The sequence below is a fragment of the Cottoperca gobio genome, chromosome 5 (assembly GCF_900634415.1).
Source record: "Cottoperca gobio chromosome 5, fCotGob3.1, whole genome shotgun sequence".
NCBI lineage: Eukaryota > Metazoa > Chordata > Actinopteri > Perciformes > Bovichtidae > Cottoperca > Cottoperca gobio.
In genome coordinates, this window is record NC_041359.1 from 16,512,648 (window position 1) to 16,526,998 (window position 14,351).

General features: G+C 40.5%; 1 protein-coding gene across 1 annotated transcript in view; it reads left to right on the top strand.

Annotated features, from left to right (window-relative positions):
- The first annotated feature begins 10,222 nt into the window (after nt 1-10,222).
- cacna1da (calcium channel, voltage-dependent, L type, alpha 1D subunit, a) overlaps nt 10,223-14,351 on the top strand; it is a 53,179-nt gene continuing 49,050 nt past the window's right edge. Inside the window, 2 exon segments of the mRNA XM_029432706.1 lie at nt 10,223-10,555; nt 12,077-12,182. Of these exon segments, the coding sequence (XP_029288566.1) occupies nt 10,230-10,555; nt 12,077-12,182 (432 nt within the window). The 5' untranslated portion in view covers nt 10,223-10,229.

Here is a 14,351-nt window from a genome sequence, read left to right on the forward strand (position 1 = left end):
AAGAAAATGTTAAACAATCCATTTATCATTACAAAAATGTTTTATCAATTAGTGAATATTTTTTAAACAATTTGCTGTTGGTGTTTGTTTTATAGCAAACATGCAAAAAACCTCTGACGGGATTATCATTATAGAGAGAGTTGGCCTGCCACCTAGAGGATCATGTTTGATGCTACATTTGACCTCTTTCCATTGGTCACCTGCTGGGTCTAACATGGGAGCTAAAGAGAATCAATAAAATATGAGCCAAACGAAAACTGGTTACATTGTTCTGTCTATGACCTTTTGGTAAATGTTATGTTTTTAAATTACAAACTGTCCATAAATAACTAGATTTTTTAGAAACAAAGGACCAACATTTCATTGCATAATGTCACAGAACAAGCTAAACCATGTTGAGACATGTCAGCTATAATGTTGAACATGCTGCTGAGTGTGTGTGCTGTTAAGATATCAGTGTGTTTCCAAGCTTTTTAAAGCAGCAGTGTACCGTGACGATGAGTGGAGGAAACTGCTCACAGATTAGAGTTGTTTCATTCTGCCGCTGTGGTACAGTTCAGAATCTACCACTGACTGGAAGAGAGGGGTAGTATCAAAATCCTTGTACAAAGTCATTCTTGTTGGGGATCAGTGAGGAAATCAAGATGATATATTCAAAGGTGAATGAACATGCTAAACACTACTCAATGTCTTTTATGATTTTGGCCCAATTATATTTCTTTCAGAGCTATAATACATAAATCAAACATTACTTGCTCGACACGAAAGGTCAACACAAATACTGACCCAATAAAACAGTGAGGTAGAAAGTGAAAAGACATAATCCTGCATGTTTCACATGAACATTTGCTGTGTTTCATTACTCCATTTTGAACTGCCTTATGTTACAGGCCAGTTGCATTTCTAACATTAAACACCAGAGGACCCTGTCTCCCCATAAATGTAGGATAGTTTCAATAAATTATGGTTTATAGGATATTTTCATCCACTTTATTAGCTAATAACTGAAATAGGGAAAAAAAAACATTGGAATCAAAACATATTTATTCAGCAGAGAGGAGTTTTTGAATTATTGAATACATTTTGGAATCAATAAATACTGAATCAATACCGAGGTCAAATGTCAATGACAAATGTATTTTAAACCATGGGAGGAAACCAAATCTGGACAGATGCAAAGTTTCCGGGAACAGTGAGACAGGATGACAACAAACTAAGTCTTATAGCTGAGCTAATATGGTGACATGTGCTCTCTGAGTGTCATTGCTACAAATCATCGTCCTCTCCTGCCCCTCATTCACTTTCCCCTGCACCTCATCAACCATGTGATCATCTCTGTGGATTCCTGCCCTTTGCTGCGGCTGGGAGGTCACGTCCCAGCACCTCCTTGCTTACAGCTATGGTGATGCCATCTCTTGAGCCCCCACACTGCTCTCCTGGTTCCACCGACATTGTCCTTCTCCCAGTTTCCAGCAACTCCTCTGGGCTCATGGGTCCTGTCAGAAAAGCTTTTCTTCACAGAGCCCCACAGGTGCCAGCCAATGGCAGCCAGGGAAGAAGATGCCACGTGATGGTGAGCAACCAATGTCGAACACCCACAACTGCACACTTCCTGGAGGGAAAGTACATTCAGAGAACATGAATGTTTCTATTTTTAGTCTCTCTGGCAGAAAAAGAGGAGCAAAGCAACCACTTTTGAAACAATGCCTTAATATAACACAGAGCATGTGTGTGGCTCTTCCAACACAATGCAGAGCTCAGGTAAACAACAGTGTACTCAGCATTGTTGGGCTTGAATGATTAATGGGATTTTAGAAGCAGCACAAATGCAGATACACAAGACACATATACAGGCCTATATATGTGCGCATGCACTCAGGCATCCCGACATGTGCACAAGTACACACAAATGAACTCAGGCATATTCTCACACTCATATGCATAGAATCTCACATCCATGAATCTTGGTACATTGCTTTAATGCCAGTCGCTCCTTCAGGCTTGAGCCTCTTCCACTCTGCTCTTATCACTCCATTTCCTTAAATCGCTCTGCAGTCACCATGATGACATACTGCTTGCCCTTCTATCTGAGAGCTGTCTGTCAGCCAAAGGCCCCACCCCCCGCATGAGACTTATGATTGAATTATCAGCCGAGCATTCAGTCATATAGCTGTTTGCAGCTGGACTTGGTGATCATCCTGGACGTAGGGGTCTGGGTTGAGTTGGAGGTACACATAGGGGACTGAGACATGGCCATGTCATAGAGGTGGAATCGGTTAATAAGTGAGGTAATCAAGACAAGTGGATAACAGGAAGTATTTGAAGATAAGCGATATAAAGATTTGGATGGAGAGCTTAAGATAATGCAGAGGGAGGGAGAGTGGATGAAGAGAAACAAAGAGAGAAAGGAAGATTCAGAGAGAAGAGTAGAGAATGCGAGCAGGGGTTAAGGCTGAGCGTGTGTTGTGGGCTCAGCAGTGAAGTTGACGATGCACTGGGAGAACAGTTGCGCTGCAGGGCTTTCAGGCTCCATCACTACTGCTCTCCTTCAAGCAGCTCCACCAACACACTCCCTCTCACACACACACGTACACAAATATACACACAGCTCTCTCATAAACATGCAGAAGCAGTGATTGTTGCATCAGTGCTTTTGCATCAGTGCCAAACTAACCAGATTTCATATGCATGGTAAGGCCAGGAAATCAACATCAAGTCGCATGTGCTAATATTCAAACTCGTTTCAAATATCCCAAACCATAATTACCACTACCATTGGAGAAAAAAAAGATTTCAGATATACAGCAAGTGAAGATACAGAAAGGCTGAATGAGACTAAGATTCAATGAGAACATTACCAAAAAGAAAATATCAGTTTTGCAGCTTATGTGAGAAGCACTCATAGCTTTATTCCGATCTGATTTTAAAAAAGAGCTGCTGAAAGAGAGGGAGGGAGGGAGGGAGGGAGGGAGGGGGAGACTGAGGGATAATGCACATAGAGTAAAAGCTAAGTGCATTTACAAAGAGATCTAAAAACATAACAGCTGTTTGAGTGAACTGCATGTGTAAACTAAACACGTTGTGCTATTTTATCGAGTCAACACATCATAATCTCTTTAGAGGTTGGCCAAACACAACATTTACACAGGACCTTCACCACAGCGCAGCTGAGAGCCAAAGACCTGCTTTGTACAGAATTATATTTTTCTGATGTGCTTATGCACGGATTACAAGACAAGACATCTTCATCGGGACCGTTAGACAAATAAAAGACTATGAAAGCAGAGAAGTCTAAAACTCCTGTTGTCAAATGATTCAGGTTCAGTAAACACCATATTTGAATAAAGTTCATTTTGGTTGGGTGGCACAGAGAATAGAAAAGCAGATCAAATCGGAGGTGGGGGCAGACTGCTGTGCTGAGCCAAATGGCATCCGTGGTCCCTAGCGTCCACGGCACCCTCTGTCTTTATTTTTACTCCATTTTTAGTGAAAATTAACTGCATTGCGCTTTCCTACCAGGGACTACTGACTGAGTTTGTGTGTGTTTGAAGGGAGGTGCAGAGTTTGAACACAATGTCACAAAAAACTCAAACATGCACATCGGCTATTCCAAATGACTGAACACAGAAACATATAACTGTTATTTCCACCATCCTCACTACCATAAGGCCATATTTGTAGGGAAATGATCAGTACAGAGGAAACCAGGTCAAGAACAACAGGAGAGGGAAAAAAAAGAACATTTCTCAAGGTGAGGTCGGGAAAAGAAACAGGGTAGTTTAAATCAGGGTAAAACCATCTCAAATGTTGCAGATGGGGATACACTGGGGATGCTGGGGACATGTTCCATCCACTCTTTGAACTGGCAGATTTTGTCCCCATCACTTTTTAAAAGTATCATTTGCATCCAAGTTTTCCCATTTTCGCTCTGTAAACATGACAAACAGCCACACACTGTTTGTGACACTGAAGAGCGAAGCTGTGAATGTCATGCATGTGGATGACGGTTACTTGTGCGGTCGACGTTGTGCATTTTATGTTGAATATTTTTGTATTCTTGACTCTGTAGTATCCTAAGATATGCTCATTTGATGCAATTTCTATGCAATTTTTTCCCCACCCAATTTAATTATGTACTCTGACCTCGTACCGATCCCTTCTTACATTGCTTAAAATCGCATGTGTTGAAGTTCAAAATGTTTTTAGAACCCTTGAACCCTGAGAACTCTGAGACCTTTTGTTCCCAACACTTTGCGTTGAAAAGTGTTGGATTAGAAACCCTTAAATATTCAGACATTTTGGTTTCGCTTATTTTTTTTCTTGTCAGGAGTTATGAGAAGCTTTAAATATTCTGCAGAGCTAGAGCCTTCACGCAATTAGCTTAGCATAAAGACTGGAGGCATCAAGGAAACATCTACCAGAGCATACTAATTAACACCTTATAGTTACCTTATATCGCTCATTAAATCTGTACAAAAACTCAAATGTAAAAACAGCAAGTTGTTATGTTAGGAGGGATTGTATGTCAGAACTATTTCTCAGCCATGCGCAGTGACTTCCTGGAGTGTGTTAAACAAATTAAATTAGAGGTGCATAATGAGGCTAGCTGTTTTCCCCTATTTCCAGTGTTTAAGCTAAGCTAAGCTAAGCTACGTTAGATGCCTGCTGGCTTCAACTTCACATTTACCGTAACAGAAATTAGTATGGTATCGATCTCTCTAACGAAAAAATGTAATCAACCCATTTTCTGCCATATGACACACACACAACACACACACACACACACACACACACACCACCGCATCCATAGGTGAATAATTCAAGACGATTCTAGAAGAAGCCATTATCCTGGGCAGACAGGTAAGTTGATACGGTGAGCCTCGTCCCTGCCTCCTCGCCCCGTCATTCTCCACCTCTCACCAAACACTGCTGCCGTTCACTCACTGACCAGCCCACCAGGGAAGAAGATGAGTGTTTTCTGCTCTTTGTTGTCAGCTGGGACATGTAGGTGAAGCAGAGGCTCAGCTGTTCTACTCTGGCAGGTAGGATTTCCACAGCACTGACAATAATAGCTCAGTAGTACGGAACTGTGGTCACTGATATTTGAGATTAACTAAACTACTAAACTAAAACATTTTATGATAAGGTTCTGTTTTCACGCTGTACTACGGTTGTGGGTATTAATGAAAGCCTTACGTGGAAAAGGAAATACTTTTTGGGTAAAACTATTTATTTAAATACAGTTGCTGTTTCATAAGTGCTGCTGTTACCAAAGAGAAGTGATGCCAATGTAACAAGTGACTGAAAATAAAATCCAGAGAAGAGTTTTAAAGGGTCTTCTGTAGGTCAAAGCTATCATTTGGCCATTAGCTTTTTATAAGGGTGGGATTAACGAGTAGTATGCATGACAGATGTACGAGCGCCTTGTGATGCAGTTGCATTTGTCAGACTGCCTTTTAACTTACAAATCAGCTTTTCTTATGGTTCTTATGGTTCAACATTGCTAACAGTATTTGGCTTAAGAGATTACGTCTTTTACAAAACTAACACCACACAATGAAGGGCATCATTTGAGATCAGAAGTTAATGAGTTTAATAATTTAGTTATAATTGACTCTTTTTTTTTACAGAGTTACACATCTTACCAGCAATGACAGGGACACTGTATTGTTTGAAGTGTCTTATGGGAAGCATTTTCTAAAATGTGCTATAAAACAAAATAAATATTCCTGAATGTAAAACAGTTTCAAATTCACCCTGTACATTCCTATTTTAAAGGTAACATATATGTATAGGTAAATGGATAGTTTTGTATTGATTATATACATCTGAAATACTGAATGTGCTTGCTCACAAAGAGCTGCTCTAACGGGAGAGAGGTAAGTGTGTCTTATAACTAGATCAGGAGAGTGGTGTGACTTACTTTCTCATCGCGTGCACTGGAGGCAAAAGGGAAATGTAGTTACGTTGAAAAGGGAACAGTTTAAAGGAGGGCAGCATATTGTTAGTGGAAAGGACACATTTCCACTGACTTTGACAGGAGAGAAACTAAAATCCTTATAGCAAAAACTAGACATGGGTAACGGCTAGTCTCAGTTGACTGACATGTCTCATTAGATGTGGTACACACAATCTATGTTTTAAAGCTGCTATAATCAATATGTGTATTATAACATGAGAGGGGTTGAATGTAAAGGGAATTAACACCTGAATCTGCAGCTCCTCTCTCTTTCCGGAGCTGTAGTGGGTTTCAGCTCATTGTTTAGATGTCCGGCGCAAAACGTTGGTTCATTCTCACCGCTCTCAAAGTGTTGTTTTAAACACACTACCTGCTTAGCACTAAACAGCAGACAGACAACGTTTGAGACCAGCTGGTGAACATAGTGAAACATTTAGCAGGAGTTGGTGGAAACCAAAAGCAGAGCTAAAAGAGAGTGAATATTGGACTTATATTAACCAGGTGGCCAGAAAAACGACTCCAAATGAATGATTATGTTTCTTCATAACTGCTGGATTTGCAAATAAGCAACTGTTTGCTAACATGTTTGTCATATCAACTTAAAAGGTGATGATAAATAAAATAAAAAACCTGTTGTGGTTGGGAGCTGAGGGATTACATACTGCTTTGATCAGATTGCTGAGGCTCCTCTCAATCCAATCCTGCATTTTAGTGCAGACATTGCCAAACCTGCCTTACTCCTAGAGTGTCTGGGGCAGTGACAGGGCTCTTTTACACAGCTCTCGTAAGATTATGACTAGCTGTGTCCACAGAACTATAGGTCACACTACATAACCATTGTGTGTGGAGGCACCGTAGGCCTATGAAATGTTCTCTGAAGATCTGAGAATAATCTATAGAATATAGTAGAATGATAACCAAAAATAAATTACAATTTAACTGAGAATAATTCCACGTATCTTCAGCAATTTTGTATAATTTCTCAGAAGAATTTCGTGAGCAAAAACAGTTAATAAGAGATGCTGTTTTCTGTCCTATACAGCATGGTTTATAAGTGAATGTGGCCATCATCATGGGTCTAGGGATTTGGGAAGCAGCTTTTATTTTGATTCGCATATAATGCAAATTTCAAACAAATGTCTGAAGATCAGGAGTGGTGTTGTTGTCCTGCTGGATTTTATTTAGTCTTTTTTGTTTAGCCTTTGGTACCACATTCTAATGAGGCACTCTCTCTTTATAAGGGGTTTACAGGCTGAACCTAATGCTTAATACACTTTTTGCTAATGCTTTATAGATGAGTTATAACTTAACAAGAACAACTTCTAGGTCTCCAAGATATGAAAATCCATTTACTGACAACTTATTAACACTAACAACAGAATATTTCTTGATTAAATACCTTTTTTAATGACCTATTAACATTTATAACCACAGACTTGATGGTGTATCATAATTGGAAATGTGTTCTTTTTAATGACTCATAATTTAAAAGCATTAGTTATGAGTTATTCACCATAACAAAGCTTATGAGCCCTTCATAAAGTGCGCATTAAGTGGTGCTCAGTATGTTTAATAAGACAAGTTACTAAGCCTGTTTAGTACCACAACTGTAGCCTATAAATAAAAATCACAGGTTCACACTGATGTGAGTCTCCTCAGTTGTCTTGGTGACCTTCACGTGATTAAAGGGTGCTGCATGTGACACCCTGTTTGAAATGTTTCACTTTTTATTGAAGAGCAGGTAAAGTTGCAGAGATGCCATAGCACCTATCCATGTGAGTAGGTATTGTGCAGGAGTAGGAGCAGGAGCAGGAGCACGAGCAGAAGGAGGAGAGCTCGCTCTCTGATGTAGACTCGTTTCACTGTTGACTGGCGCCGTGACGATAAGCAGGCAGCGGACGAGGATGCTCTGTTGTCTGGTGCGCACTCTCCTGTCTCCAGCTCTCCACGATCACCATGGAAGAGCTTAATTAATGCACAGGCGTTATGTGTCCCTCCTGCTCCCGGAGCTGATGAATTTTAAACCGCCGTTTGAGACCGGACCTGCGTTTTTTTTCGCCCTCCGAAGCACTGGACCCGTGTTACCGAGCGGAGAGGACCGCGGCTGAGTCATAAAGTCTTCACAAAAGAGGTACAGCACGGTGCGGTTTCTGCTCCACTAACTGAAGTTAGCCTCTTAGCATAGCTGCGGTTTTTTTTTTCTGCATGCAAGCAATGATGATGCCTTTTATTGTCAGAGGACAGCAGTTATTATTAAATGGCCACTTTCCTCTCGTCGCTGTCATGTTTTGTGGATTCGGAGGAGGAGATTCATCGCCCTGTCATGAACAATACATTTAAATACATTTTAATGGAGCTTGGTCAGGGCTGATACCTTTTCAAAAAACTGAGGTGGGCTCTAGTCATGTGCACTGTGCACTATATTAGCCCTGAGTGTAAGAGCTTCACTGATTGAGCTTTGTTGTAATAACGTTGCCAGCTGTTTCTGCTGAGCAGCGAGGACCATCTGACGGCTGTGCGTTGCTCAATTTTCACTATGAGCGCCCGGAGTCAGCCTGTCATTTCACATCATTTTTTTTGGGGGGGGGGGGGGGGGATTTCACCATATCCTACCTTGGTGGCGTCCAAGGAGAAATACGAGGACGCTTGATGATGGTTACTTTGTCACGAATCGCTCATGGAAATGTCAGTGTTCATTTTCATCAGGGGTGCACGGTCGACGTTGTCGATGCAGCAGTGAAATTAATATTCCAAAATAAGCGCATTTGGTGCTCATTGTTCATATATCGAGCTTGCACTAGCCTCGGCTACATGAAGGCAGCATCGTAGCACGAAGGAGATGCAAAGCTGGTAGTCTGAATTCACCATAAGATGTGCAGTCATACATCACATTACAACTCATATCGCATTTTTCCATCCAATATGAAGATGAATTCTTCTTGGAGCATCACTGCAATGTGACCTTTTCTGTGTCTTCCTCTGCGGGGCCTGCTCAGCAGTTCAAGGACTTACACAACTGATGTGGCCAAGTGATGCCTGAGAGTGTCAGCTCTGAATTTACAGCTTAATTTGAGTGTGTTTTTTTAACATCTGCATGTTATCTGCTTTCATATTTTTCATATTGTCAAATATGTTCAGGTTCAAGAACTGTTGGATTTATTAAATTTAGAGTTTTAATGGCAACATCAGAACCAGGCCAACCTGCTATATTTCTTGTAGTTTTGAAAGGTCCTCAGCTTCAGTTACACATTTCATAATTTTCACTGTTTAAGGAACACACTAGGATACATTTTACATTTGATGACATGATGGAATTATCTTATTTGCATGTTTAAGGGGAAACACACATTGCTTTGTTATCCTTAAAGAGACTAGAGCAGTTCAATGAGCTGTCTAAGATGTAGTGGCTTTATTCTGCCATCTTTAATATTTGTAGGTGTGTGTGATCATAATATCACATCTAAGCTAAACTAAGAAGTTCTCATATTAATTGTAGGCCAGTATGTGCTGTATATACAAATATAAATGACCCCTGCAGCTTTCTTCTTCCCAGAAATCCCATTTCCTTTGATCCCATTTGGAGCACCTATTGTACTGTATACCTGATCAGCGCACCTCTGCAGCACATGCACACACTGCTGGAAGAGACATATTTTGATTTAGCTCCATTTTCAAGCATAAATATTACAGTTTGAGCTGGATTGTCAGCACTTAACTTGAACAAAGAAAACCCATTCGATTAAGCCAAGGCAAACTTTATTTATATTGCATGTTTCACATTACAAGAAGTTTAGGAAGAAAAGATAGACAAAGAACTAAATACAATAAAATATAAATGCAGCTTCACCAGTCGTTGAACTGACTCAGGAATGATTGGGAATACCAGAACCAGACGACCTGAGAGGTCTGAGTAGCTTTTAAGTAGGTCTAACACACACGGTGGGGTAAGGCCATTCAGAGCTTTATAGACAGGCAACAGAAGCTGTGTGCATTATGCAAGTCAATTTAGTGATTTGAGGACCGATGTAATGTGCTCGATTTTAAAAGCAATATCAATTATTCTTTTATTGTTGTAAAAAGTGTAAGATGTACTGTTGCATTTCTCCTCTTTTTCTCATCCTCAGAGGCAAATTATGCCAGCAGCACCAGAGTCGCTCTCCCTGGTGACGTGCCAGCTCATTGGTCAGACTTCTCTGTCCTTCTCTAGCCACCCCATCTACCCTGGCAGATCCATGCTGCTGGATGCTCCTCACAGAGCCACGCCCGCACCATGAGCGCCAACGGGCCAGCCCCAGACCCAGCCCCCGCGGCCCCAGAGGCCCCTCCTGCCTCAACCCCTGCCCCTGCCCCTGCCCCTGTCCCTGCCCCTGCTGCGGCCACCGCCTCAGCCCCTGCGGCACCACCCGCACCTCCTGCCCTGCCTGCCCCAGCGTCCACTACCATCCCGGTTGGTGCGTTGGCACAGAAGAAGCGGCAGCAGTATGCCAAAAGCAAGAAACAGGGCAGTAACGCCAACAGCAGGCCCCCGAGGGCTCTGTTCTGCCTCAACCTCAACAACCCCATACGCAGGGCCTGCATCAGCCTGGTGGAGTGGAAGTATCCTTTACAGTGGCTTTATGTGGTACTGGCTGCATGTCTTTGTTGAGATTTGACCAAAGATCATTACCTGTTCATAGAGATTAAACTGTCAGTTGATTAATCGATAAGATTAGCAAACAAATTGGCAACTATTTTGATAATCAATTAATCATTTATGTAATTCATCAAGGAAAAACACTGAGCATTGTTTGGTTCAATGTGAGAATTTTGCACTTCTTTCATTTTATATCAGTGTAGATTGGATGTCTTTGGCTTTTGGATTGTTAGTCGTAACCTTGGGCACTGGGAAACCGTCACAGTCATTTTTCTCTATTTTCTGACTTAATAGACCAAATGATTAATGGGTTAGTCGAGAAAATAATTGCCACATTAATTGATAATGAAAATGATCATGAGTTGCAGGCCTACTTGTTCACAGCTCCTGTGTGTATGCCTTTGATGGATCTTAGCTGTAATAATTATTCATGACGCCCACATCAGGTGATTTTATGTATTGCTTTTTAAAGTAATCACACTCAGGATACTTAAAGGCGACAAAAGAAAGTGAAAAAGGACCTAACTTCTCTTGGTTTAGGGATTGCCTGCCTGTTTTTGGAACAGTTTTTTGGTTAAGTTATTCTGCAAGTCAGTGTATTCTTTATAGCTGTAATAGATGCAAACCAAAGTGTAATATGAGGTGTTTTTAAGAACCAAGATATTGCATAGATGATCACAAGGTAGTTAATATACTTGTTCAATCTTTATCCCAGTTAGAAAATGAAGTCACTGAGTCCTAAACTACTGGCAGGGCACAACACAGCTGTGTGACAGTCTGGTGGGTTTGTTGCTTAAGCAGATGTCATCACAAAAGCCATCAGATGTCAGAAAGGTGATTGCCTGACGTGAATGGCAAAGATGCGTTTCATAATCAACCTTTGTGTGTTTGTCGGGGAAAAAAAGGTCAATAGGGATTTACTACCAGCACACTTTGGGAAAAGCAGCTGTGGCCGTTTCAGGACTCCCAAATTGTTCTGCATGGACTGCGTGCAACAGTGCAATAGTGATGGTACGTGTTTGTTTCTCACAGTTTGTGAGAGAAAAGGCAATGATAACATTAATACAGTGCTTCCCAACCTTTTAAACTGTTGACCCCTCTTCACTGGTCGCTATTCTAGCCTATACATCCTATTATGACAGCTTAACTGTATTGTGGTTGGTAATCTCTGCTCTACAATTAAAAACGTATATAGCTTAAATAGAAGCAAGTTATATAACCAAAACAAAAGCATGCAGATTATGTGTGGCTTTGTTTTGCCATTTAAAGCTCATGTCATTGAAAAAGCCATCAAAGACTCAGGATCAGGCACTTACGATGTTTTAACTGTTTTTCATGTGTAACTTGTTTAATTCTGTAAATAGTTTATAAGTTACAAGAGGTTTTAATGTCACTGCAGCAGGTGATTTGAAAAGTAGTTTGTATCCATATTATTTCTTCTTGCTATGTCTCGCTTCCATTTTTTCCTTAACTCTTTTCCCCAGGCCATTTGATATCTTTATATTAATTGCTATTTTTGCCAACTGCATGGCCTTAGCTGTCTATGTCCCCTTCCCTGCAGATGATTCCAACTCCACAAACCATGACCTGGTGAGTAGTCTCTATATGTCACTATAACAATCCATGTATTCCTTTGCTCCCTGTTGAATCAGTGCTGCTACTTAAAGCCAAAGACAGACTGCTATTGCTCTTTATATTTTTCATATGGTCTCTTTGAGTCATTTCTTTTTCAAAACCCTAATGGCTGGCTTGAATGAAGGATTTATTTATGTGTATGTTTGTGATAAGGAGTTAAATGATGGAAGATGTTCTCCACTAGTTTAATTGTTTGATAAAATATATTTCAGATACATTACAAAGCGCATTGTTACTTCATAATCCTCTTTCAGTTGACAAAGTTTAATTGTATCCCCCTTTCGAGACAAAGATACAGTCACAGATGATAAGACGTTGCATGCAGATTGTATCTTCAGTATATTGCTTTATCATGAAGATTTGAAGTATCTGCTGTGCCTACACAGAGAAACACTTTGACAACTATCCTCATTGGTGCTTTATCATGTCATAGTTTCCCTGTACCAAGGTTTTATTCAGCTTTCTATTTTTAGCCTTTATCGTCATTGCACCACTCTGTGCACCTTGTGCATTTATGTCTGTGTGATGAATTATGGGTGATGTAGTGTTGTAAGCATTGTTCCACAGCTGAAGATGAGTGCACTCTCCAAAAGCCAGACAAACACACTGAATGTGGGCCTTACATGAGCAGAATTTAGCTGTAGTGTTTAATGATTCATGAGCAGCTTATACAGTGTAGACATTTGAATGTTCTTGAAAGCTTCGTCTGAGAGCAGGAACATGTCAGAGAAAGGCTACCAGCCCGCTGTAAAAGAGCGACAGGAGTGTTTCTCTCTCTGTTACGCTGCTGAACCCGCTGTGCAAGATTAGCTACAGCTTTGGTAAAAAGTGTGTCTGGTCTACTTTGGAGAAGTAAGGTGTACTGCTTCTCTGTTTGACCTCCTGGAGTGTGACCTTAGGGTGTTTGTTTACACTGCGGTTTTGCATCAGGGGAAAGTGGGCCATCTGGGACTTTACAGTGTCTCATACAGTATTATGTATAGTGTGTTGTCAGGGTTAGTTTGGGGGTGAAGTTTGAAAGAGTTGGGTCGTCCTAACAGTGTCAATGGGAAGACACTTGCATAAGAGATATGGAACAAGAAAAATGTGTAGTGGCTGGTACGACATCTGTGCATTTTGCGAACCTAATGTGAATATAAATACAGTAACAGTAGCGTTTAGAGACTATTCTAATAGATGTCAGCAAACTCTTACTTGACCAGCTCTCTTTTTCTGGTTGGTTTGATATTGGCAACCACACCTTATTAAGTAAGGTAGACATGGACCTGAAATAGTTTAATTTGAGCTCGTCTTAATGCACAAAGTCACTCATAAAATGTGCTTAAATATGACAGCATTAATGACTTTACTGCAGAGCCAATGGTGTTAGTGAGGTTTACTGATTTTGAATTAGGGAACAAAGGAACCTGTCGGATCAGTAATTGTTATGGTATCAAGGAAGAAAAAGTCACATTGGTGCATCTCTACATAGATGGAGTAAAATATTGATTTGTTCTATACAATGTTGTGATCTACCAAATACATCCAGAACATAAATGTGAGGTTTATTTAAGTGTTAAAAGAAGCTACTTTCATCTGAACAGCAGCTCCATGAAGCTATACAGCTCTCACAGATAAATGCTCACTAATGTGTGTCCCAGCCTCAGACTTAATAATGAACTATGTGTGTTAGTGTTGACAGGTGCTTATTTCATACTAGTAACTTTTTGTATAGCCTCTAAACCTCAGGTCTTATTAGAGATGACCAAATAGCATCAAATGAATAACTGAGATTGTTAGGAAATAAGTTACATTCTACGTCTCATCTCAGCCTTTATAATGCAAAGTAAAGCTGCAAGTGTGAACATGTGATGGATAGTCTGTTGTCTGAACCGGTTGGGTCATCGCTGTGTTATATTTGATACTGTATTCTAATGGCCCTCGTATACGTCTCCTCTAAACATGATTTTTATTCTCATCAAGAATGAACCAAAATGCTACATTTCGTGCACTGTCTATCACACGGTCCAGAACTGAGCATCATCATTGATGTGGCTTACATACTTCATGAACAAGTCGAGATGATAGGACATGTTTATGATTAGATATCAAATTATTTATCATTTAATTGCTTCCTTTCAGTAT